This window comes from Acinonyx jubatus, chromosome B1 (genome assembly GCF_027475565.1).
Source record: "Acinonyx jubatus isolate Ajub_Pintada_27869175 chromosome B1, VMU_Ajub_asm_v1.0, whole genome shotgun sequence".
NCBI classification, from domain to species: Eukaryota; Metazoa; Chordata; class Mammalia; order Carnivora; family Felidae; genus Acinonyx; species Acinonyx jubatus.
In genome coordinates, this window is record NC_069382.1 from 168,581,356 (window position 1) to 168,606,131 (window position 24,776).

The window sequence follows — 24,776 nt, forward strand, 5'->3', positions numbered from 1 at the left end:
GCATTTTTGTAAATAAGATCATGTAATCTGTGAATAAAGATAACTATACTTCTTCATTTCTAATCTGGATACTTTCATGTCTTTATCTTGCCCTTGTGTCCTGTCTAGAACCTTCAGTATAATAATGTTAAATAGAAGTGGTAAGAAGCAGACATCCTTGCCTTGCTCCTAAGTGGAAAAGCAACCAGTTTTCCACCACTAAAAATGATATTGGCTGTGGGTTTTTTGTAAATGCCCTTTATCATGTTGAGGAATTTCCCTTCAACTCCTAATTACTTGAATATTTTTATCATCAAAGGGTATTAGATTTTGTGAAATATTTTTTCTGTATCTACTAAGATGACTATGTGATTTTTGTTTTTTATTTTATTGATATGATGTATTACATTAAGTGATTTTCAAATGTTAGACCAACCTTGTATTCCTGGCATAAATCCCACTTGATCATAATGTATAATTCTTTTTATAAGTTGCTAGATTTTGTTTGCTGGTATTTGTTAAAGATTTTTGCATCTGTATTTTCAAAAAGATAATGGTCTAATAGTTTTCTTGTGGTATCTTTGTCTAGTTTTGGAGTTAGGTTAATGAACTCATAAGATGGGTTGGAAGTGTTTTCACCATCTTTTATATTTTGGAAGAGTTGGGGGGAAATTAGCATTAATTATTTAAATGTTTGGTAGAATTTAGCAGTAAAGCCACCTGGGCCTGGGCTTTTCTTTGTAGTTTTTTATTGGTATTTCAATCTCTTCATTTGTTAAAGATTTATTCAGATTTTCTATTTTTTTCTTGAGTAGTTTGTGTTTTTCTAGGAATTTATGCATTGCATCTAAGTAGTCTAATTTATTAGCATACAGTTCATCACAGTATTCCTTTATAATGTATATGTATATCCTTTTATTATAATGACCTTCAGTAAGGTTGATAGTAATATCCCCTCTTTCATTTCTGATTCCAGTTATTTGAGTCTTCTCTCTTTTTTCTTGGTCAGCCTAGCTAAAGGTTTGTCCATTTTGTTGATCTTTTCAAAGAACCAGCTTTTGATTTTCCCTTTCAGTAGCAATCATCAAGTTCTCCTGGGCAGAAGTATTTTTTTGGCAACTGATATAGGAGTCTTTGCCCAGTTCTGCTTCCCTGCCACTGTCTACTCTTTCCCACCATTCCCTTTTCATCTTGCCCCTGGAGAATTTCCCTGTACTTGCTATTGCTTATCCTTTGGCTTTCACTGCTTGTACCATAATTAATTCCATCTGTTTTTTCCCCACATATATACACTTGTCTGCTTGAACCTCATTTTTCTTTTCCTTCTTTCTTCTAAATTCGAATCCACTTAACCTTAAGATAAGCCAGCAGCTTTTCATTGCACTTTTGAGTAGAAAGATCTTGAATAATGATTGATCATTTAAAGAGTAGGGCAAATAATCCACCTTTAGGAAAAGGAAAGTTAGAAAGCTTGAAGTTAAAGTAATACATCAGTGACATCTATTAAGCTGCCACGTGCCCCCATCTAAATTATTTACTGTAGTCTTCACCTAAATACACTGAGAAAAGTAGGCTTTTTGAGGTGGCCTGAGAACATAACCAGTTAGTATTTATAGCACTATAACAGTATAGTTTCTATAGTATACTTGCTTTATGTGTAAGTATTTTATTTTTCTGTAGCCATTTTGGGTAACCACTCATCCTGCTATACTATACTATATAATATATAGGTTGAGACATGAGAGTGATAAGCCATACTGCCTGGACTTGAATTTTTATGCTGTTGAGCAAGTTACCTAGCCTGTTTCCTCATCTGTTAAATGGAGCTGTTAATGCCCTTCCGTAAGTAATCATTGTATTAGAGGAGTTAATAGTACATTTCAATTACTAGATAGGCACCTGGGTGACTCAGTTGGTTTACCATCCGACTCTTGATTTCCACTCAGGTCATGACCTCACAGTTCATGAATTCAAGCTCCACATTGGGCTCTGGGCTGACAACATGGAGCCCGTTTAGGGTCTTCTGTCCCTCTCTCTGGCCCTCCCACCTCTCAATAAATAAATAAATAAATAAATAAATAAAATAGCTTGAAATATGAAATATGCCTTCACATAGCAAAAACTCAAATGAGAGCTGTTAGTACTAATACAGATACTACCTATAAAAAATATGCTTTCACTGAGAGTTTTCTCCATTATATGAAGGTCAAACTGTAGAATAATTAATGGGTTTGTATAATGTTGCCTTAACTCATTTTGCCTTTCAGCCTCACAACTACCCCAAAGTTAGAGAACATCTAAGATTATGTTTTTTTTTAATTTTTTTTTGTTTTGTTTTTAATATTTATTTGTTTTTGAGAGAGAGAGTGAGCAGGGGAGGGGCAAAGAGAGAGGGAGACCCAGAATCTGAAACAGGCTCCAGACTCTGAGCTGTCAGCCAAGAGTCCCAACACAGGGCTTGTACTCACAGACTGCAGACCTGAGCCTAAATCTGACGCTTAGCCGACTGAGCCACCCAGGTGCCCCTTTATTTATTTTTGAGAGAGAGACAGCTCGAGCAGGGGAGGGACAGAGAGAGAGAGGAAAAGAGAGAATGGATGCGGGCTCAAACTCCCAAAACCGTGAGATCTTGACCTGAGCTGAAACTGGATGCATAACCAACTGAGCCACCTGAGGCCCCTCTAAGATTATGTTAAAACGAAAGTCACCTCTGAAGCCTCAGTATAAGTATGAGACTCTCAGCTTTAAGGCTACTCATATTTTAGGACCTTATGAATTTCCCTTGAAGCTAAAATAGCTTCTGTGATGACTGCCTGTGTTAGAGTCAGTGCCCAGGTTATTTTTAGAATCCTAGAAGTACTAGGTTACCTTAAAACATGCCCTCTAATTTAGAAACTTGCAGGAATCATTTGTAGTTTTGTAGTATATGCTTATTAAATGGTTTGGGACTGATAAAATGGACCTTTAGAATAGATTTGGGTTTGGAGTTCAGGAAGAGGATAGTGGTATGTGTAGCATCTAACTTTTCTATGCCACACAATTTAGGTATGAGAGGATAACCTTATCTCATTAAAAAATGCTAACATTGGGGCGCAAGGGTGGCTCAGCTGGTTGAGTGTCTCACTTTTGATTTCGACTTAGGTCATGATCTCATAGTTGGTGGGACAGCGCAGAACCTGCTTGGGATTCTCTCTCTCCTTTTCTCTCTGTCCCTCCCCTGCTCATGCTCGCTCTCTCTCTCTCAAATATACATGTGTTTTTTTTTTTTAATTTTTTTTTTTTACATTTATTTTTGAGAGAAAGACAGCGTGAGCAGGGGAGGGGCAGAGAGAGAGGGAAACACAGAATCAGAAGCAGGCTCCAAGCTGTCAGCACAGAGCCTAATGCAGGGCTCGAACCCACAAACTGTGAGATCATGACCTGAGCCAAAGTCAGACGCTTAACTGACTGAGCCACCCAGGCGCACCTAAATATACATGTTTTTTAACTCTAACATTAAGTAAATATATTAGTAACAAAACAAATTAAACCTACTAAAACCTACAAAACCTAGTAAGACAATTAATTTTTTCCCAAAGAATAAGTTAATTTGTTGAAGTTGAATGAAATAGGTATATTGGTGTTTTGTTGTTGTTTATTGTGGGATTTTTTCCCCCTCTTGCCCAGGTACAGGGTTTCTTTCTTTTCTTTTTCAGTTATAAATTATTCAGCTTACTTAAACTAAAAAGTTAAACCCTTCACCCATTTCTCCCACCCCCTACCTCTGGCAACCACCAGTTTGTTCTCTGTGTCTGTGAGCTTGGTGTTTTGTTTTTGTTTTTGTTTTGTTAAGATCCCACATAAAAGATCATATGGTATTTGTCTTTCTCAAACTTATTTCACTTAGCGTAACACCGTGGATGAATCCACGGTGCAAATGGCAATATTTCATTATTTTTTGTAGCTGAATAATATTCCATTGTGTGTGTGTGTGTGTGTGTGTGTGTGTGTGTGTGTGTGTGCATGCATGTGCGTAAAACACAATTTCTTTATTCATTCTTCTATGGACACTTAAGTTGTTTCCATATCTTGGGAGTTGTAAATAATGCGTCAATGAATGTGAGGGTTTGATATTTTTTCAAGTTAGTGTTTTGTCTTCAGGTAAATACTCAGAAGTAGAATTGGTGAATCATATGGTAGTTCTATTTTTATTTTTTGGCTTTATCTTAATATTAGCCCTTAGTCTTGAAATGTATATTGATTGCACAGTTAATGACAAATCAGAATTTCAGAGAGATTTCCATTCTCAGACTTGGTCGACCACTAAAGTGTAGAGCACATCAAGATTATTCTAGTATGTTTCATTCCTTCAGAAAACATTACACATTTATATCTTACTTTGTAGGACCAGTGTAGAATACGCACAGTGTGGCCCCTAGACCTTAGATCAAAATCGTTTTGAGGATTCATGGTTTTTACATTAATAACCATTGCAAGGTGACGCTGTAAGCAAGGTGATGCTTTGTAACTGATAAAGTGTTTACAATTCAAAGGAGTCAGTGATCTTTCAGACTAGGGTGGTCAAATTGGGCTTCAAGAAGAGGAAGTAGAATTTGGGCAGAAACTTTAAGAGCAGGTAATATTTTAATCAAGAGTGTATTTTGAGGTGAGGAGTATGGTTAGGGGTAGAAGCAGTTCAAAGATATATTCATATATTTCTTTACTAAGTGTTGAGCTCTCTGAGCTCTTATTTCTGTGCAAAGCCGTAAAGATGCTCAGGATGTTTTTGGAAGATAATAAACAATCCTAGTTTGACTACAGCGAAGAGTTGAAATCAATATACACTTTAAATTTACAAGTATATTCATACACATATGTGTACATGTACACATATATACACATACCATCTGTATATACATATGTATCATACAGGTATATATACATGCATAAAAGTAAGATAAAAGTATGAGTTATGTTTTAAAATGTCATAAGATGTTGGTTGGTGGGAACCATGGTTTGAATTGTGGTAGCATTAAAATAGATATTTTAAGAACAACTTGGAAGCACTGAGTTTGATTTTGAGAATTAGACTAAAATAGGGTATGATGTAAGAAGGGTATAAGAAGAAATGTAAGTTTTATAAACTGTATTCAGTGTGCAAATAACTCACTTTTTTTTTTTTGTAATGTTTATTTGGGGGTGGGGGCAGAGAGAGAGAGGGAAACACAGAATCTGAAGCAGGTTTCAGGCTCTGAGCTGTCAGCACAGAGCCCGATGCAGGGCTCGAACCCACAAACCTCAAGACCATGACCCAAGCCAAAGTCAGACACTCAACCGAGCCGCCCAGCTGCCCCGAAAGTAACTCACTTTTGAGATAACTAGTTGGGGCTCTTAAGAATATGGAAGTTTTTGGGGCACCTGGGTGGCTTGGTTGGTTAAGTGTTTGACTTTGGCCCAGGTCATGATCTCATGGTTTGTGAGTTTGAGCCCTGCGTTGGGCTCTGTGCTGACAGTTCTAAGCCTGGAGCCTGCTTCAGATTCTATGTCTCCCTCTTTCTCTCTGCCCCTACTCTGCTCGTGTTCTGTCTCTCTTACAAAAAATAAATAATAAACATTTTAAAAAATTAAAAAAAAAGAATATTGAAGTTTTCTTGAAGGAGATTTAGAATCTATGTGCAATGAAAAGACAATAATTGATAAGTTTGGTCACTATGTCACTTGAACTTTGAGCTTTAGGCCCAAAGGCTGCTCTAATCTGTTGAACTCCAAAATTAGAATATGCATTAGATAGACTTATTTTTGTAGTTCTAATGGTTTATGCATTAACTGTGTTCCTGCCTCACTTGCTCTTTCAGGTTTCACCTCAGCTGTATATTAGATAGAAAGATTTATGTTTAAATAATCACATGAAACTGGAAAAGGGATACATACGGGCAAACAGCTCAGTACTCATTCTGATGTGGTGGTCCATGTATATACTCAGTGAATGAGCCACCATTTTAGTATAAAAATTATGTTTATTTAATTACCATGTGTATACGTTTTCACCTCTGAAAGGTGGATTTTTTTTGCTGTTGTTTAAAGATTAGCATACGTTAGAGATTGTCTGAACTAGTTGTTACATTCATAATTCAACAAGTAGAGTGCTATGTATCCGTACAGTTTTATAGATTCTGGACTACACAAATGAATACATTTTATTGCCATTGCAGAATTTAAAAGTCCTAGTGAGGAAAGAGAATAATAAAAGTAAAGTGAAGAAAATTTTGAGAGCTTAAAACCCTGGCATGTGAGAGTTAAAATGGTGTTCAGGAAGATATTAGATTAGTAATCCTGAGATGGAGGTTTTAGTTTTTAGTACTAGACCTATACCATTAACTCATTTTTTCAGTTAATATCTCTAGTTTTCCATTTCTCTCTCTGTATGTCTTCCTCTCCCCTTCTCCCACTTCTTCCCGTCCCTTGTTTTTTTTTTTTGGTTTTTTTTTTTTTTAAGTTTATTTGTTTATTTAGAGAGAGAGGGAACAGGAGTATGGGAGGGTCAGAGAAAGAATTCAAGCAGGCTCTGCACTGTCAGTGTGGAGCCCAATGTGGGGCTCAAACTCATGAACTAGGAGATCATGACCTGGGCTGAAATGAAGAGTCTGAGGCTTAACTGATTGAGCCGCCCAGGCGCTGCTCCCTTCCCTTATTTTTAAATGGAGTTGAATTTTTTTTCTTTTTAATGTTTATTTCTAAGAGAGCGCGTGAGCATGAGCAGGGGAGGGGCAGGGAGGGAGAGAATCCCAAGGAGGCTCTGTGTTGTCAGCACAGAACCTGATGTGGGACTGGATCTCAAACTGGGAGATCATGACCTGAACCTAAATCAAGAGTTGGATGCCCAACCAACTAAGCCACCCAGGCTTGGTTGAAACTTCTGAAATCTTACACATTATCTAAAAGGTGATTAGGTTAGCTGTTTAGGTGATTAGAGGAAATCTGAGGGGTGCCTTCATTTCATGAATTTTAATATTCTTTAAAAAAAAAAGTGTATGCCCACTTTGTGCCAGTCACTGTTCTAATCAGTAAGGATATAGCTGTTAACAGACAAAAATTATTTTCCTAACAAAATTTAGGTGAAAGAAGCATGCAATTTATTTTTTAAAGTTTTTTTAATGTTTATTTTTGAGAGGGTGGGGGAAGGGCAGAGAGAGAAGGAGACACAGAGTCTGAAGCAGGCTCCAGGCTCTGAGATGTCAGCACTGAGCCTGACATGGGGCTCTAATTCACGAACTGTGAAATCATGACCTGAGCTGAAGTCAGACACTTAACCAATTGAGCCACCCAGAGACCCCTATTTTTTAGTTTTAAAAGTAGAATTAGAATACTTTGTAAATGTAATTATATTTCCATATCTGACATTTCTATGTCAAGCTAATAATGCAATGATAAATATGTTCTATTAAAATCAGAAACTTTTTTTCAGACAAGTCTTGTTTGGTGAAACTTTCAACTATTAGTATATGTGTGTTTGTCCTGTATTTTATGGTAAATATTCTTTCTTAATTTTAGTTTTTTATTTTGATATAACTTCAGACTTGGGAAAGCAGCAAGAACCGTAAAAAGAGCCTTCTTTGTTCTCCAGATGTTAACTTTTTCCATTTTTACTCCTCTTTTCCTCTCTCCCTACTCCCATGCCCTATATGAGCACAAAGCCATTTATAACAAAAACACTACATTCAGTTCTTTAAGATGCCATTCTTGATGTTTGTATTTGGGCTCATCTGGACAGTGATGTTCGGTCATCCACATCTGTGTTTTTGCCAGGTTAGGTCATTCATGCTGTAGTTGTCTATATTTAATGACAGTGTATATGATAGCATTCCTCTCTTGAAGACTTAACTAGCTATTCCTAAGGACCAAATGTTCTTTTGTGTTTCTGTTTGTTTGTTTTTTTTATTACACTGTTATTACTTCATCTAGAACTTTATATTCTTAACTCGTATTTTGATATATTTGTGTTTATTTCGCTTGGTTGTTACATTAATTAACATGTAAGTAAGAAAAATATTTCTCCAGTTTTAGAAGTCATTTGTACCAATTTTTTAAATTGTGGCAAAATATACATAATATAAAATTTCCCATTTTAACCATGTTTAATAACAGTTGAGTGGCATCAAGTACATTCACATTGTTATGCAACTATCAGCACCATCCATCTCCAGAACTTTCTCGTTATCCCTAACGGAAACTCTGTACCCATTAAACACTAAGTCCTCATTCCCTCCTCCCTCTAATCACTGATGATCACTGTTCTACTTTCTGTCTCTGTGAATTTGACTACTCTGGATATTTCATATAAGTTAAATCATACGTGGGGTGCCTGGGTGGCTCAGTCACTTAAGTGTCCGACTTTGGCTCAGGTCACGATCTTGCAGTTTGTGGGTTTGGGCTCTGTGTTGGGCTCTGTGCTGACAGCTCAGAGCCTGGAGCCTGCTTCGGATTCTGTGTCTCCCTCTCTCTTTCTGTCCCTTCCCCCCTCATGCACACACGCATGTGCATGTGCATGCACTCTCTCTCTCTCCCTCTCTCTCTCTCTCAAAAATAAATAAAAATGTTTTTTTAAAAAAAGTTAAATTATATGTCAGTCCAAATAAGATGTAAAATATTGGCAAGGAAGTAATAAGCATTATCATAGCTTTCAAAAAATACTTTTTACTACAACCCATGTTAAGAAATACTTTATATTGTGCTCTCCAGTTCAAACAGCCATGTATGTGATATTAATCTGAAACCAGATTTGAACTAAATAATAACCTTATCATATGTGACGCACTCTAATAGTTTCTTTATTTTCTTCTCTCCCTTCCTTCTGTGCTGGTATTGATCTTGTTCTGGGACTTTGTGATCCAGAGTGCACAACCTACCTTATCCATAAACTTAGATGATAATAGTACCTACTTCTAGGAAATATTGTCATAAGTAAACCTTTGCCATAATGATTGCTCTAGAGCCTCACACACCTAATAGTTCAGTACCAGCACAAAATGGATGCATCCTTCCTGTCTCTTCAAAGCTTAATGCTACTGCTGCTACTCTACACCACAAAATGCCTTTACTTCACAGTTGCCAGCCAAAAAATATGTATCTATATCTGTATAGAGATAATAGTAGAAGCAATGGTAATACAACTTCTTCCACACTTCCACTTACAAAATCATGAATAAGTACTTGTGATTGGCTAAACCAAAATTACAACTGTAACCCTATTGTAAGGGAACCTAGGATATATAGTTTTTAGCTTTCCTGCCTCTGCAGTACAGAAAGGAATATTTAAAAAACTGCAGAATGGATGCGGTTTCAGTTAATTTTTGTTGTATAAAAACCTAGTGGTTAAAATTATTGTTTCTCACAGTTCTGTGATTTGACTGCTCCATGTGGTATCAGCTGGAGTTACTCTTACAAGCTAAATTTAGCTGGGAGCTCAGCTAGAGCTCTGAGTTCTCTACATAGTCTGCCTCTTTGTGTGTTTCTCATCTTCCAGGTTTGTACGCGTGGTCTCTTCTTTCTTGGATAGTCTGGTTTTCTTAAGTGTGGCTGCTAGGTTCCAGTAGGAAGCATTCCAGCCCCGGTGTGCAAGTGGTTATCAGGCCTCTCCTTGCTTTATCTTTGCTAATGTCCTGTTGGTCAAAGTAAGTCGTGAGCTCAAACCCAGAGTCTTTGTGAGAGAGGACCAAACAAGATGAAAATATTAGGAGACATACTATGGTAGGTAGCCTCCAAGATGGCCCTGAATGATCTTCCTTTCCTTATATTCCAGCTGAATAGGACTCTCCTGAGTAATTAATAAGCTATTGTGGAAATGAAAGTATATGCTTTGTGAGGGTAGGTCATAAAAGATTGCCATTTATGGGGCGCCTGGGTGGCTCTGTTGGTTGAGCATCCGACTTCAGCTCAGGTCATGATCTCCCGGTTCATGGGTTTTAGCCCTGCATATTAGCTGCTGTGCTGACAGCTCAGAGCATGGAGCCTGCTTCAGATTCTAGGTCTCCCTCTCTCTCTGCCCCTCCCCCACTTACACTCTGTCTCTCAAAAATGAATAAATATTAAAAAACAAAAAAAGATTGCCGTCTACAGCTTGCATTCTTGGGTCACTACTGGGAGAAAGCTAGCTGCCATTCCATGAGGACACTCAAGCACCTGTCCAGAGAGCCCCTATAGAGAAGAACTGATGCCTTTTGCCCAAAGCCAGTAGCCACTTACCAACCATGTGAATGATCTGCCTTCAAAACAAATCCTCTAGGTTTGTCAGGCCTTCAGATGATTGTAGCCTTGATGGGACTACAGTTTCATGTGAGAGTTCAAGCAAAACCACCTAGCTAAGTCACTCTCCGATTCTGCCTCCACAGAAACTGTGTGACAAATAAATGTTTGTTGTTTTAAGGCATGGAGTTTGGGGGTATTTTGTCACATAGCAGTAGATGACAAATACATATACTTTTCTCCTGACATATATTTTTTGATGACTCCCATTTCATGTATAATAAAATATAAAGCTCTTTAGTTACGGCATTTAGGAGTACGGTTTGCCTTTTTTACTTTAACTCTCACCTGCAACTGAATTTGCTCAGATTGCTTCAGAATACTTAGTAAGATATTTCTAAATGACTTCAAAGTTTGGCTGAATTAGCTTTGAAGGAGTCATCAACCTTGTGAGTGAGACATTCATTTACTGGCTACCTCTTTTTTTTTTTTTTTTTTAATGTTTATTTATTTTTGAGAGAGCACAAGTGGGGAAGGGGCGGAGAGAGAGGGGGACAGAGGATCCAAAGCATGCTCTGCGCTGTCGCAGAGCCCAATGCAGGGCTCAAACTCATGAATCATGAGATTGTGACTTGAGCTGAAGTCAGACCCTGAAGTTCGACACTTAAGCGGCTGAGCCACCCGAGCGCCCTGAATAGTCCTGTTTCTGTGTAAAGAAACTGAATCTGAAATTAAAAACCTTCCCCCAAGGGGCACCTGGGTGGCTCAGTCAGTTGAGTGTCCAACTCATGATTTTGGCTCAGATCGTGATCTCACAGTTAGCCTACTTGGGATTCCCCAGTACACCTCCCCACCCCACCCCACCCCGCACCCGCCCTTCCCCCTCCATGCATGCACTTTCTCTGTGTCTCAAAAATAAAACTTAAAAAAAGGGAGGATTATTCAGATAGTGTATTTCATGTGACAGCCCCCCCACCATGTATTATTATTATTAGAATGGGTAATATGCCCTCTTTTTCATTCCTAATACTGGTAATTTGTGACTTCTCTCTCTCTCCTCGATTTATTCCTGTAGAGGCAAGTCAATTCTATCAGTCTTTTCAACAGTCAACATTTGGCATTATTTGGTTTTTCTCTTTTGTATGTTTGTTTTCCAATTCATTGGTGTCTGTTCTTAATTTTTCCTCTTTTGATTCTACCTTTTTATTTAACTTGGTATTTTTCTAACTGCTTGAGATGGACATGTAGATCACTGATTTTTCATTCTTCTGATGTATACTTTTATGGCTATAAATTTCCCATAAATACAGCTTTAATTGCATCCTACAAGTATTGATAATTTATATTTTCATTGTCATTCAGTTCAGAGTATTTTCTAAATTCCTTTATGATTCCTTCTTTGATGAGTTGAACTTCACTAAATATTTAAGGAAGAAAGATAAAACCAGTCTTACTACAAACTTTCCATGGTAGAAGAGAAGGGATCACTTCTCAATTTGTTTTAAGCTAGTACAACCTCATTTCTAAAATGGACAAGTTGTCTTAAAGTTATAGGTCAGTTTCTTTCATGAATAGAAATGCAAAAATTGAAATAATAGCATCTCAAATCTAGAAGTGTACAAATGCAATGACCTAGTTGGCTTTATTTTAAAATGGAACCTTGGACTAAAATTAGATTTTAGGAATAGAAACTTGGATTAAAATTAGAAGACTAGTCAGTGGGATTTACTTTCACAGAATTGGGAAAATATGTAGGTGCAGAAAAAATGATAAAATTCAATACATATGATGTCATCTTCTGTATGATTTATTTCACTTAGTATAGTACCCTGTAGGTTCATCTGTGTCATGAATAGCAAGATTTCATTCTTTTTATGGCTGAGTAATATTCTCTTGTGTGTGTATATATCACCTTTATCCACTTATCTGTTGGTGGACATTTAGGTTGCCTCCATATCCTGGCTATTGTAAATAATGGTGCAGTAAACATCAGGGTGCATATATCTTTCCTGATTAGTGTTCTTATTTTCTTCAGGTAAATAACCAGAAATGGAATTACTGAGGTGTATGGTTTCTATTTTTAATTTCTTGAGGAGCCTCAACACTTTTCCACAGTGGCTGCACCAATTTGTTCCCACCACCAGTTTATGAGGGTCCCCTATTTCTCACATCCTCTCCAACACTGATTTTGGCTCAGGTCATGATCTCCCAATTTGTGAGACTTCAGCATTGCATCAGGCTCTATGCTGAGAGTGCAGAACCTGCTTTGGATTCTCTCCCTTTACCCTCCCCTGCTTGCACACAAGCACACACACGATCTCTCTCTCTTTCTCAAATAAATAAACTTTAAAAAAAGGGGGTGGGGTGCCTGGGTGGCTCAGTCAGTTAAGCATCTGACTCTTGATTTCTGCTCAGATCATGATCTTGTGATTCTAAGTTCGAGTCCTGCATGGGCCTCCATGCTCACAGTGTGGAGCCTGCTTGGGATTCTCTTTTTCTCTTTGTCCCTCTCTCTCTGCCCGTCTCCTGCTCATGTGTTGCTCCCTCCCTCACCCCCAAGAATAAATATTTTTTTTAAATACTTAAAAATAAAAGAGCCTAAGTCAAGACAGCTTTTATAATAAAATATAAACGAAACAATTGATGATGTTACAAAATATCATATGAGTTTGGCTGTTCATATGAAGCTAAGAACTTTTTACCTGGGGTAGGTGTAAAATGATAACAATCTTAAATGACTCTCATGAAGAATCCAGGCTCAAGGATTGGAAGAATATTGTTAAAGTGTCCATACTACACTTGATTATGAATCCTCTGATAGTGATTACTAGTTTGTGTTGTAATGGACATGAGTTTTAAAAAATATATATCCTCTACTAATTTCTAAATATTAGGAGTTGAGTATTTTTTTTTCCTTTCATACATTTTTTCAGATGGTAGTAAAAACTTTTATGGATATGGATCAGGACTCAGAAGACGAAAAACAGCAGTATCTCCCACTAGCCTTGCATCTTGCATCTGAATTTTTCCTCAGGAATCCCAATAAAGATGTGCGTCTCCTTGTAGCATGTTGTTTGGCTGACATCTTTCGAATCTATGCCCCAGAAGCTCCGTATACTTCCCACGATAAACTTAAGGTAAATATAGTCTTTACAGAATTAGTTTACTTTTCTAGTTTAGGTTACCTTTAGGGACATAGTTTTTATTATTATTCACCTATCATCATAAGATTATATCATAAATTGTAAAACAAATCATTCAATTAAAATTCTTTGTATATCCACAAAAATGGTATTTTTATGAGGCATTTAGGGTTTAGATCAAAACTAGTCCCTGTCTCCTCATCTGTAACCTTCATGATAACCCATCACAAAGCCCAGATGGCTGAATTGTAGGGATAAATAGTGGATTAATGACACTTTTAAAACAGTAGTGTAACAGAATTTACATATTCAAATGATGATTTCCCCCTGCAAGTTACATGCACAATTACATTATGCTCATCTTGGAGATTTCTGCCTTTGTTTGGAATGTTTGAGGAATTCTTTTCAGTTCCTCTTGAGCTCACTCCATATTCTGAATAATTTTATTCTTGGCAAATTTTAATACTTTGAGCTGCTTTCTTTTTAATAGTCCTCAAGTCAGTTTTTTGCATATTGATTCTATTTTGGGTTAAAACTTCTAAAGAAAGCTTATTAAGAAATGGCACACTATTGTCATGAAAAGTACAACCTTTAAACCAGTCTGTTATTATTTTTGTTCCACACAAATTTGTAGTTGCACAACAGATTCAAGCTAGATACTAAAAATTACTATTTACATGTAGAAAATAGTAATGGAAAGACTCTTGTGCAGAATCTTAAAATGAAGACGGTTGTTTGGCATAATGCAAGATGAAGATAGTAAGTAGAAGTTCTGTAGTCGAAGAAAGGTAATAAGATACAGAACTTATGTTTCTCCTAGAATGAGAAAGCCTAAAGATTTATGGCAATAGTAAACTTTTTTTTTTTATCATTTCTAAAGGATATAATTTTATATGATTTGCTCTGTTCTCATTATTTGGAATAATGGACTAAACCAGTCTCACTCAAGTCATTCAGCTAAAGGAGAATTTTGTTTTATAATATGTAATAGAGAATATATATACAGATTATTATTAGTGTATTGTGAAAGAAAGAGTATTAAGTATTTGTATCTAAACTAATGTATTTTATCATTTTGTTTTAACAGGACATATTTTTGTTTATTACCAGACAATTAAAAGGTTTGGAGGATACAAAGAGTCCACAGTTTAATAGATACTTTTATTTATTAGAGGTAAAAAAAAATTTTAATAAATATCATGCTATTCGTGTAATAAATTCCTTTTTAGTAACTTTCTTGTGTAAAATGAAATTTTTTTGTTTTATACAAATCCCCTTTAATAAAATATCTTCTTTAAGATGAAGTACATTCTGCTGGAAAATCTATTCTATTTGAAACTCTGTTTTCATTTTTCTATTTTTATTCTCTTCTAATCTGAAGAGGGATTAAGTTGAATTAATTTTCACTGTTCCTTATATATAGTATGTGTATATGTCTACTAATATCTAACAGTTTAGTATTTTTCAGTTAAAGGATAATGCTAACAGATAGAGGTCTTTTAAAGGTCACAGTATATGAAGAACTAAAGTTTAACAACTTTAATTTTGTATAGTTGGATCTTCATAAGCTTTAATATACATTTGTAATTCTGAAAATGAAATTTTAGTAATGAGTTTGCTTTTGTGAAATTCTGTGCATGTGTAAATAATCATTTATTTATTTATTTAAGAACTTAGCTTGGGTTAAATCATATAACATCTGCTTCGAATTGGAAGATTGCAATGAAATTTTTATTCAACTTTTTAGGACTCTCTTCTCAGTGATCAAGTAAGTTATTTTTTAAGCATTTGTTTGTCTTTTTTTCTTGCTGTGCATATATTGGAGTACTGTGTACTGTGTACTGTGCCTGTAACTAAGATCTTTTAGATTTTTAACAAGGTGTTTTCCTTAGAAGACTTGAAATGAAGAGGAACATAAGATCTGTTGTCTGAAAGCTGCCTTTGCTCTCATACTACCATTTGAAATTATAGTATCAGTTATATTGGTTGAATCTTATAAAGCAAATGGTGTGAGACCTTATATAATGAAGTACTAAGTTATGAGGTGGAAATTATAAGTATTTAAGTACCATTAGTGAGTGCTGGAAATCATAGTACTTCAGTGGAAGCACACTGACTCCCATTTTTGAGCTAGAAAAAAATCTTAAGCATTGCTCTTTACATAAGTAGCAGTAATGCACAGGGAAAGGAGTGTGGTAGCTTGCCCAAGGACACATCACTGAACAGGACAGCCCAAGCTCTTGATTTCAGTCCAGTGTTGTGTTGTGTTTTGTTGTTCTGTTTTTTTGTACAGTAAACCAAGCATTTTTCTGAGATATGTTTTATAGCATTGCACTATATACAAACATATCTCACATAAATTTTAAAAATTTTTTATAAAGTTTATTGAGAAAGAGAGAACATGTGCACAAGTGGGGAAGGGGCAGAGAGAGAGAAAATCTCAAGCAGGCTCTGCACTGTCAGTTTGGAGCCTGATGCAGGGCTCAGACTCACGAACCATGGGATCATGACCTGAGCCTAAATCAAGAGTTGGATGCTTAACCAATTGAGCCACCCAGGCACCCTAAATTTAAAATTTTCTAGGAACCACATTTAGAAAGATAGAAAGAAACAAGTAAAATTTATTTTGATAATATACTTTATCCCACAATATCCAAAAGCATTATTTAAAAAAATTTTTTTTAATGTTTATTATTTATTCTTGAGAGAGAGAGAGAGAGAGAGAGAGAGAGAGAAAGCAGGGAAGGGGCAGAGAGAGAGGGAGACACAGAATCTGAAGAGGGCTCCAGGCTCTCAGCTGTCAGCACAAGAGCCCAGCACAGGGCTCTACCTCATGAGCTGCGAGATCATGACCTGAGCCCAAGTCGGATGCTTAACCAACTGAGCCACCTAATCGCCCCTCCAAAAGCATTATTGTTTCAATATGTGGTTCTGTTCATACTACAAGTGTTTAATAGCCAAGTGGCTATTATTTAAGGGCTTCCATATTGGACAGCACATTTCTAGGGTTTTCTGTAGTTTTTTATGAATACTGTCATGTTTTGTATTTCCTTAGATAGAATGGTAGGAATAGAATTTAACCTGGAATAAACAGGAAAGGACTGGACTGGAATGGTATAGAAATAGACGTTTATAAAGAGACTGCATGAGAAAAAAGCTTCCTGTGGCAACTAACTGAAGGCCTGTAAATAAATGGTAAAGTATATAAACTTTACCTTTTGTGTTAGTTAGCTTTTTCTGCATAACAACCCAAAACTTGGTAGCTTAAAATAGCCCCCATCTTATTTAGCTCATGATTCTGCTTGGCAATTCTTTTTGGTTTGGGGTGGTCTCACTTATGTATTTGCAGTCAGTTGGCAAGACGTCTGGCAGTTGGCTGAGAAATAGGACAACTAGGTCATGTGTCTCTCTCATCTTCTCATCATCCAGCAAGGTAGCCCAGGACTTTTCAAATGCTGACTAGGTTTCAAAAGTAGCAAGAAAAAGCATGATTTACCTCACAAGCACTTTTTAAACCTCTACTCACTTTATGTTTACTTACATTTTACTGGCCAAAAAAAGCACATGATCAAGCCCAGATACAAAGGTTGTTTAGACTCCATATCTTCATGGGAGGAACAACATTTTAAAGGCATATGAATACAGAGATGAGAATAATTTGTGCCATTTTGTGCATCCTGTCACATTTTCGCAACTTTTTCTTTTAAAATTAAAATCAACAAAATTTAAAAACTCCTAAAACTGCCATCAGTCTGCCCATCTTATTGACCTTAAATATCCCCTTAAGTCCATTTCGCACTCTGCCCTTACACTTCTTTCCTCTCACAATTGCTTGTACATACACACACCTTTCTTTGATCCATTAATATTTTTATTTCCTGAACCTAAAGATCTAAGTTTATTGTTGACCTCATTATCTATCTACTTAATTCACAATGAGGTATGAGTAAAAGACTTGCCTTTTGAAAGAGAAGCTCATTGATTTGTATTTACTGACACATTTACCATTTGGTGCTCCTCATTTCTTTGTGTTGATGCAGATTTCTGTGTGCTATTATTTTTCTTCAGTCTGAAGGACTTCCTTTAACATGTTCTATAGTTCAGGTCTGGTGCTGATAGAATTCTTTCAGTTTTTATGTGTCTGAATATCTTTATTCCACTTTCATTTTTGAAAGTTATTTCATGGTAAGAGTTCTAAGTTGATAGGCTTTTTTCTTTTTTTTTCTCTCTTTCAGTACTTTTAAAGATGTTGCTCCATCTTTTTCTGGTTTTCATTGTTTCTAATGAGAAGTTTTTTCATTTTTAATCTTTGTCCCTCTCTACACAATGTATCTTTTTTTCTCTACCCACTTTTAAGATTTTTACCTTTATTACTGGTTTCAAGCAATTTGATTATGATGTACCATCATGAAGTTTTCTTTCTTCTTCTTGTGCTTGAGACTTACTGAGGCTTGGATATGTAGGTTTAGCCTTCCCACTACGAGATGCTCTGTGAACTGTGAGATTTTTCTATTGTGATTGGAAAATGCACTATTCTAAGATCTTTGTAAGTTCCAAGGATTCTTCGCTCTGCTCCCTCCTTTCAGGTAGTATCTTCCCTAAACTGAAGAAATTTCTTCACATGCAAGTCCTGGTCTTTAAGTATTTGAAGATTCAGGGGATACCCTTTACAAACCTGCTTTCTGAATAGGTCTCTCCCCTCTGATATTCTAGTCTTTCCCCTGCAAACTCTAGTCTTTCCGGACTCAGGAAAACCACTAGTCTCTGTCAGGATCTTCCCTACCCACACTGGAAACTTACCAGTCAATAAGCTGGGAAAATTGTCAACCTCTCTCAGAAACATGTGCATGATGTTCAATGTCTGAAAACTGTTGTTTCATATATTTTGTTCAGTTTTTTAGTTGTTTCAGGTAGGAAGGTAAATTCTATCCCAGTTATTGCATCTTGACTAGAACCTGTTGAAACCATCTTCACTTTAGTCCTTTCCTATCCCAAAGTATATTTGGGTCTGAGAGTTAACTACTCTCTTCACTTTTTGTGTGTGTGTGTGTCAACCTGAATATTTCTTTTTTTTTTTTTTAACCCCCTTACACACACTACCCCTTAACACTATATAGTTGATTCACCATGATCTAATATCCTTTAGTAGACAGGATATTTGGAAGAAGGCATGCAATGGGGTATCTTTCCAAAAGTTCTAGGAAACAGTGTATCTAATGTGATAATTTTTCTACCAACTTAAGAAATTTTCATCTTTGCATTTTACCATCAAGTGCTCCACAGGTCTCCTATACATTATTTCATGTTATTATTTTTTTTAATTAAGAGGTATGTAAATAATATTAAAATTTGGTCTTGATTTAAACTTCCCTGTATAGTATAGTAGTATAACTAAATTATATCATTTCTTTTGATTTGTCTTTACGTATATATCTGATAAATGTGAAAGTAGACAGGTCAGGTCTTTAGTTAAGATGCATTCAGAAGGAGAGAAAACTAAATGTTCTACCACTTATAAAGTGACTCTAGGCTTGATTTTTCATTTATTTGAAATTCTTTGAGAGATACCTACTGACGTTTTCAGAACCTTCTAGTCATAAATTCTGGTAAACATTTGATATCAGACTTTTGATTTCAGTATTGGTAAATTAAATCTCTAGTGACAAAGATTTATAGCAAAAATTACTTGTATTGGTTGAGGCTGTTTTGGTGTTTATATAAAGTTTTATTTTGGGAAATATATTAAGATCTAAAAGGATACAAGGGATGAAAGACTGTCTGCTTTCATTATCTTGTACTTTCTTAATTGAAATTTTATCACCTTTTAGAATCTGGGGTCATGTAAGCAAAGATGTCCTTTCTTTGAAGTTGATGTTTTTGTTTGGTTGAATTTAACTCACTCTGAATCCTAATTGTATAGCGACTTAATTCATTTTAAAGGTCTTTGGTTTTGTAAAATACGGTACCATACAGCTGAGGGAGAAAGTAAATAGAGCAATCAAAATTTCTTTGTCATTATTGGCATGGTTCCCTCAAGTGGAAAATTCTTTTATATCTGAGGTAGTTGTTTTAAACTGGGAAATATAATTTTCTTTTTGTAAGCCCGATTTTTTTTCTTTTCTGTTTTTTTTTTTAAGCAATAGCCACAATAAAAAGGTACAAATGCACATGCTAGACTTGATGAGTTCTATCATCATGGAAGGTGATGGAGTTACTCAAGAATTATTGGACTCCATTCTTATTAACCTCATTCCTGCACATAAGGTCTGTATATTATGAAGATATTAAAGGTTAATGTTGTTTAACAACTAAAAATAGTTGTTTTTCACTGATTGCAATGTCATGTAATTATTCCCACTATCATTCTCCAGTCCCAAATAAAATAATGTAACACACATCAGTCTTGTAGCCATTGTTTTTAGAAGGTTTACTGATTAACATATTATAATGGTAGAAGATTTTCATTCAGTGAAGTGCTGCCTATTTTCTGGAAAACAAGAATTTTTCACATTCACCACTCATATCGAATGTGGGAATTAAAAGTGAGCGTACTGTCTTGGTTAGGTTTTGGTTGGTGGGGGTGGGGTGGTTTATGGGTTTTTATGGAAAGAAAAAAATATTGCCTCCTTTGTAACATAGACGTGGAACATAGGAATTGTATTTCTTTTCAGAATCCATATCCTACATTTTTCTTGGCCATTTTCAGAAAAAGAGATTTGGTAGAAGCAAGAACTATATGGTTAATGTTAAGGGGAAAGAGATGATTCAGAGCTGTGTATTTCTCCCTGTGGTTCCTTTTTCTGTTTCTCTCTGCTAAGTCTTCCTAAGGAACTGAAGGACTTAGCTTTCCACAGACTCTACCACAGGGCCATACTCAGTCTACCTGAGTGATATTCACCTTCTTGCTCTTTTCCTCTAATGGTTCAGTGATCTATTATCAGATGTTAGATGAAAGGTGTATCTAATTACACTTCTCTAATAACACAGTTAATTATTATAAGTTCTTCTCCTGCCTCTAAATATGATTTGCATTTTATTAATTCAAATGAATCTGTAATTGGCCAGAATTTTGAGAGTATGGCAAACAGGGGGAACTATATGTCAGGCAAAATAAGAAAGGAAAAACTCTGAGGAATAGATAGCATATTTGGTGTTTGTATTCTAGTTAGTATTTTTATGATTAAGAAATATATATGTGTATATATATATTTCCTTTTAGGAAATAGAAAGGTTGCCTTAATTTTGAGCTAATCTTATCCTTTGGCCAGTAGAATAAAATCTTGGAGTAAGGGTCAAGAATCTGTGGCTTGTGAACCAAATCTGGCCTACTAGCTATTTATGTAAATAAAATTTTATTTGAACACAACCATGCTCATTCATTTTCATTTTGCCTATGGCTGTGCTCAACAGTAGAATTGCATAGTTGCAGCAGTAACTGTATGACTCAAAAAGCCTAAAATATTTACCATCTGGCTCTTTGCATAAAAAGTTTCCTAGCATCTTTTTGGGAGAGGTGCAGGATGATGGTGAATGAATCTCAGTTTGGTCCAAAACTCCCAAGTATAGAGATATTGATAGGTACTCTTTAAAATGAGAAATCCATTCCAAGTAAGTTTTTAAAAATTAAATATGTCTTTTCTGTGATCTTTCTCAGACCCTTTAATTTGTTACAGTGTACAGGGAATCTTGAGGAGCAAACACAGTATTCAACATTTCACAAGTATAATTGACCAGCTGTTTTTCTTGAGATACTTTGCAGGTGTACTCTTTCTTAGAGGACATATTGATTAGACAATGAAATACTTAGGATGATGGGTTAGGGTGTCTGTGTGTATTCATTTAGGATTCAGGGGTAGAATTGACAGTTCAAACTGGTTAACAAACCCAAAAACCCTAAAGTCCATTTTCTATTTAATAAAACTAAACATACTATAGGGTTGAGCTTTTGGCTAGCTAATGTATGTTTGTTTTTGAATTACAGCACTATTTGCAACTTCTGCATTTAAGACCACTTGTCTAGAGAATATTGGGTAAAACCTTAAATGAGATCCAGTGATATTTTTTGCTTTATAGTTTATAGATTTGAAGATAATAGCGTTATGGTGCTATCTCATAAATTCACAAACTCCTTTGTAACTTTGCATATTTTTATTGTGTTTCAGAACTTAAATAAACAGTCCTTTGACCTTGCAAAAGTCCTGTTGAAAAGGACAGTCCAGACTATTGAGGCATGCATTGCCAATGTATGTATTTCTGTTTATATTTACTCTATAATTGTATAATTCTTAATCCATTGTATTAACTTACTGGGATCTTTTACATATAGTTTTATTTAGCCTATAAACAGTTTCACCTATTTAAAACAAATACATAAAAGAACTGATATATCCAGATGTGACCAAATACAAAATACATATATAAGCTTTGACATTTTTAAATGGCATAAGATAGAAGATATTTTATGAAAACTTGTCTACAACTTCACCCCTTTTACTGCGTTTGTATTTATATTTATCTTTTTATCTCCCCAATATGCTGATCTCTCTTACTTTCTCCTTTCTTTACTTTTGGCTCTCTGTGTCCATTTATCAGTTAATTCCACTGTTGCACATGTGCTCATACCCCTCTATTTTTTCAGATATGCTATATAAAATTTTGAATTGTCTGTATTTGTATATATCTCTATATTTTGATATTATCTTATTTATAATAGAAATGACTATAAATGTTTTTTGAACTGACATATACCCATAATTTACCTAACCATTTCCTTATTATCTTGCATTTAGATTTTGTTCAATGTTTTCTTTTTAGTAATTAATTATCTTTGTGAATGTAGCATTTATCTATTGTTGAGTTATTTTCCACATTAAAAAAAAAAACCCAAGTGGGAGTATATTCAGTGGTATGGATTTTTAGTATTGTTTATATTACTAAATTAATATTTAAACATGGTAAAACTAAGTTTCTTTTCACAAAAGAATATACAGTGAAAAGTGTCTCTCTTCAACCCCGAATACCCTTTTTTTAGTTCTCATAAATAACCTCTACCAATAGACTTTCATATATCCTTCCAAAATTACTGTTCTGTGCTTATTCATTTTTTGTGTATGTGTATTTTTTAACTTGTTAAAACTATTTTTAATTTTTTTCTATGGTCTGTATAATAAGTATGAATATTACCTAACTTTTCATGTATGTTGCTTTTCAAAGGACATATATTGTTTGATGATACTACCAGAAATATACTTAGGTCAGTTATGTGCAACTTCCTCTTTAGCATTTTTAAATATATTTTTTATAAGTGTGTTATGTATGTTGGCAGGGAGTAGAGGTCTCTTTTAATTTGTGCTTTTGATAGTCTTTGTTTCTTCCCAGCATTCTTTTAAATTATCAGTTAGCTTTTATATCATCACCTTTTCTTTCTCTTGGTCCTCTGAATCCAAATGTATTTGACTTTCTCTGAGTATTAAAAAAAAAAAATTCAAGGTGCCTGGGTGGCTCAGTCGGTTAAGTGTCAGACTCTTGATTTAGGCTCAGGTCATGATCTCACAGTTTGTGAGATAGAGTCCTGTGACAGCCAGCGTGACCCTTTCTACCCAAGGGTCAGAGAAAGGGAGAAAGAGAGAATCCCAGGTGCTGACAGCACTGAGCCCGTCGCGAGGCTTGATCCCATGAACTGTGAGATCATGACTTGAGCCAAAATCAAGAGTCAGACGCTCAGCTGACTGAGCCATTCAGGTGCCCCTAAGTATTCTCTATTATTAAACTAATGGCAAAATTAGTCAGACTTGAATAAAAAAACAGACTGTCTTTAAAATTTTTCTGTTTTAAAGAAATTTCTCTGTAAAATTCTTTATAATGAGTGACAAAACTAAGTTGTTTTGTTTTTATGAAAGTTAAGATTCCTAGAAATGCTGTCTTAATTTGGAAGAAAGCTAATCTTTTTTATCTTTCTCCCTGGACATTCCTATTTTGATATTTAGAGGTTTATTTTAGTGACTGTTCTATCATATATTAGTAATTGAAATACCTGTTTTGTTTCATCCCCTTCAGTTATATATGTAATGCCTAAATCTATGTTTTTTAGACACATGTGTATAAAAAATATGTCAAATTTTTTAATTAAATGGATGTTTTGTTTTTGTTTACTATCTCCTGTAGTTTTTCAATCAAGTCCTGGTGCTGGGAAGATCATCAGTAAGTGATTTGTCAGAACATGTATTTGATCTGATTCAGGAACTTTTTGCGATAGATCCGCATTTATTATTATCTGTCATGCCGCAGCTTGAATTCAAACTAAAGGTAGGACTGACTATAATTTTTAAGCCCTTTAAGCTTTAAGAGAAAAATTTATATATAACTATAAAAGATGTAAATATAGTTGTTCTATATAAAAGAATAAAACGTGAGTTCAACTTCTTACATTTAGTTAAGGTATACATTTTTTAATCATTTCAGTAAAACAGTCTCTCTCATTTGGGTGTCATAGAATTATATTGGAAAATTATAACTCTCCTAGTTGCTGAATATCTGATAAACACAATGACACAAATTATAGGTATGCAAAATGGTATTATCCCTTACAATACATATTGTTATTAAATAGTATTTATTATTATGTAGGTATGTTTTAGAACTTCAAAAGATTTCAAACTGAGTGCTCAAAGAGTCTTGATTTAACTGTATGAACCTTCCATAGTATAGATCAAGGACAAAAATTTTACTGTATGACTTAGGGCATACTCTTTTTTTTATGGCCAACTCAACAAGGAATTCATAACTCCTCAAATATATGAAAACTTGACACTTGATCTCGTATCCCAATCACACTATAGGAGATAACAGCTTATATTTGCTTAATATTCTGGACTTTTTGAAAGGCTTTATTATATATCCAGTATCTTACTTGATCCTTAAACTGTGGTATAGTTAGGACCAACATTATGGTTTTGATTTTTGAAATGAAAACCTTAAGATGAAGTATTTTGCCCAGTTACACAGTTAAAACTGATTTGAGGGGCACCTGGGTGGCTCAGTTGGTTAAGTGTCCAACTTCAGCTCAGGCCATGATCTCACATCACAGTTTGTGGGTTCGAGCCCTGCCCTGGAATCTGTGCTGACAGCTCAGAGCCTGGAACCTGCTTTAGATTCTGTTCTCCCTCTCTCTGCCCCTCTCCCACTCATGCTCTGTCTCTCTCAAAAATAAAATAAGCATTAGAAAAAAATAAAAAGATTTAGGATTAGAACTCCAATTTTTAGACTTTTTAAAAAACGTGTACATGATAATTAAGAATTGTCCATATTATCTTTATTATAAATATTCATTATTTATAGTATAAAAGGACATCGTACCAAGCTTCTAAGAAACTCTGTTATATCTTGGGGTGGGGGGGGTTATAAATAAAAAAAATAAAAAGAGACCCTGTTATG

At 35.2% G+C, this 24,776-nt stretch overlaps 1 protein-coding gene across 2 annotated transcripts in view; it reads left to right on the top strand.

Annotated features, from left to right (window-relative positions):
* PDS5A (PDS5 cohesin associated factor A) overlaps positions 1-24,776 on the top strand; it is a 136,536-nt gene that overhangs the window by 32,148 nt on the left and 79,612 nt on the right. For both annotated transcript variants that reach the window (XM_027055627.2, XM_053217448.1), the window contains exons 3-8: positions 13,134-13,337; positions 14,431-14,517; positions 15,014-15,111; positions 19,481-19,607; positions 21,506-21,586; positions 23,508-23,648. In XM_027055627.2, coding sequence (XP_026911428.1) covers positions 13,134-13,337; positions 14,431-14,517; positions 15,014-15,111; positions 19,481-19,607; positions 21,506-21,586; positions 23,508-23,648 — 738 coding nt within the window. The remainder of the gene's footprint in view (positions 1-13,133; positions 13,338-14,430; positions 14,518-15,013; positions 15,112-19,480; positions 19,608-21,505; positions 21,587-23,507; positions 23,649-24,776) is intronic.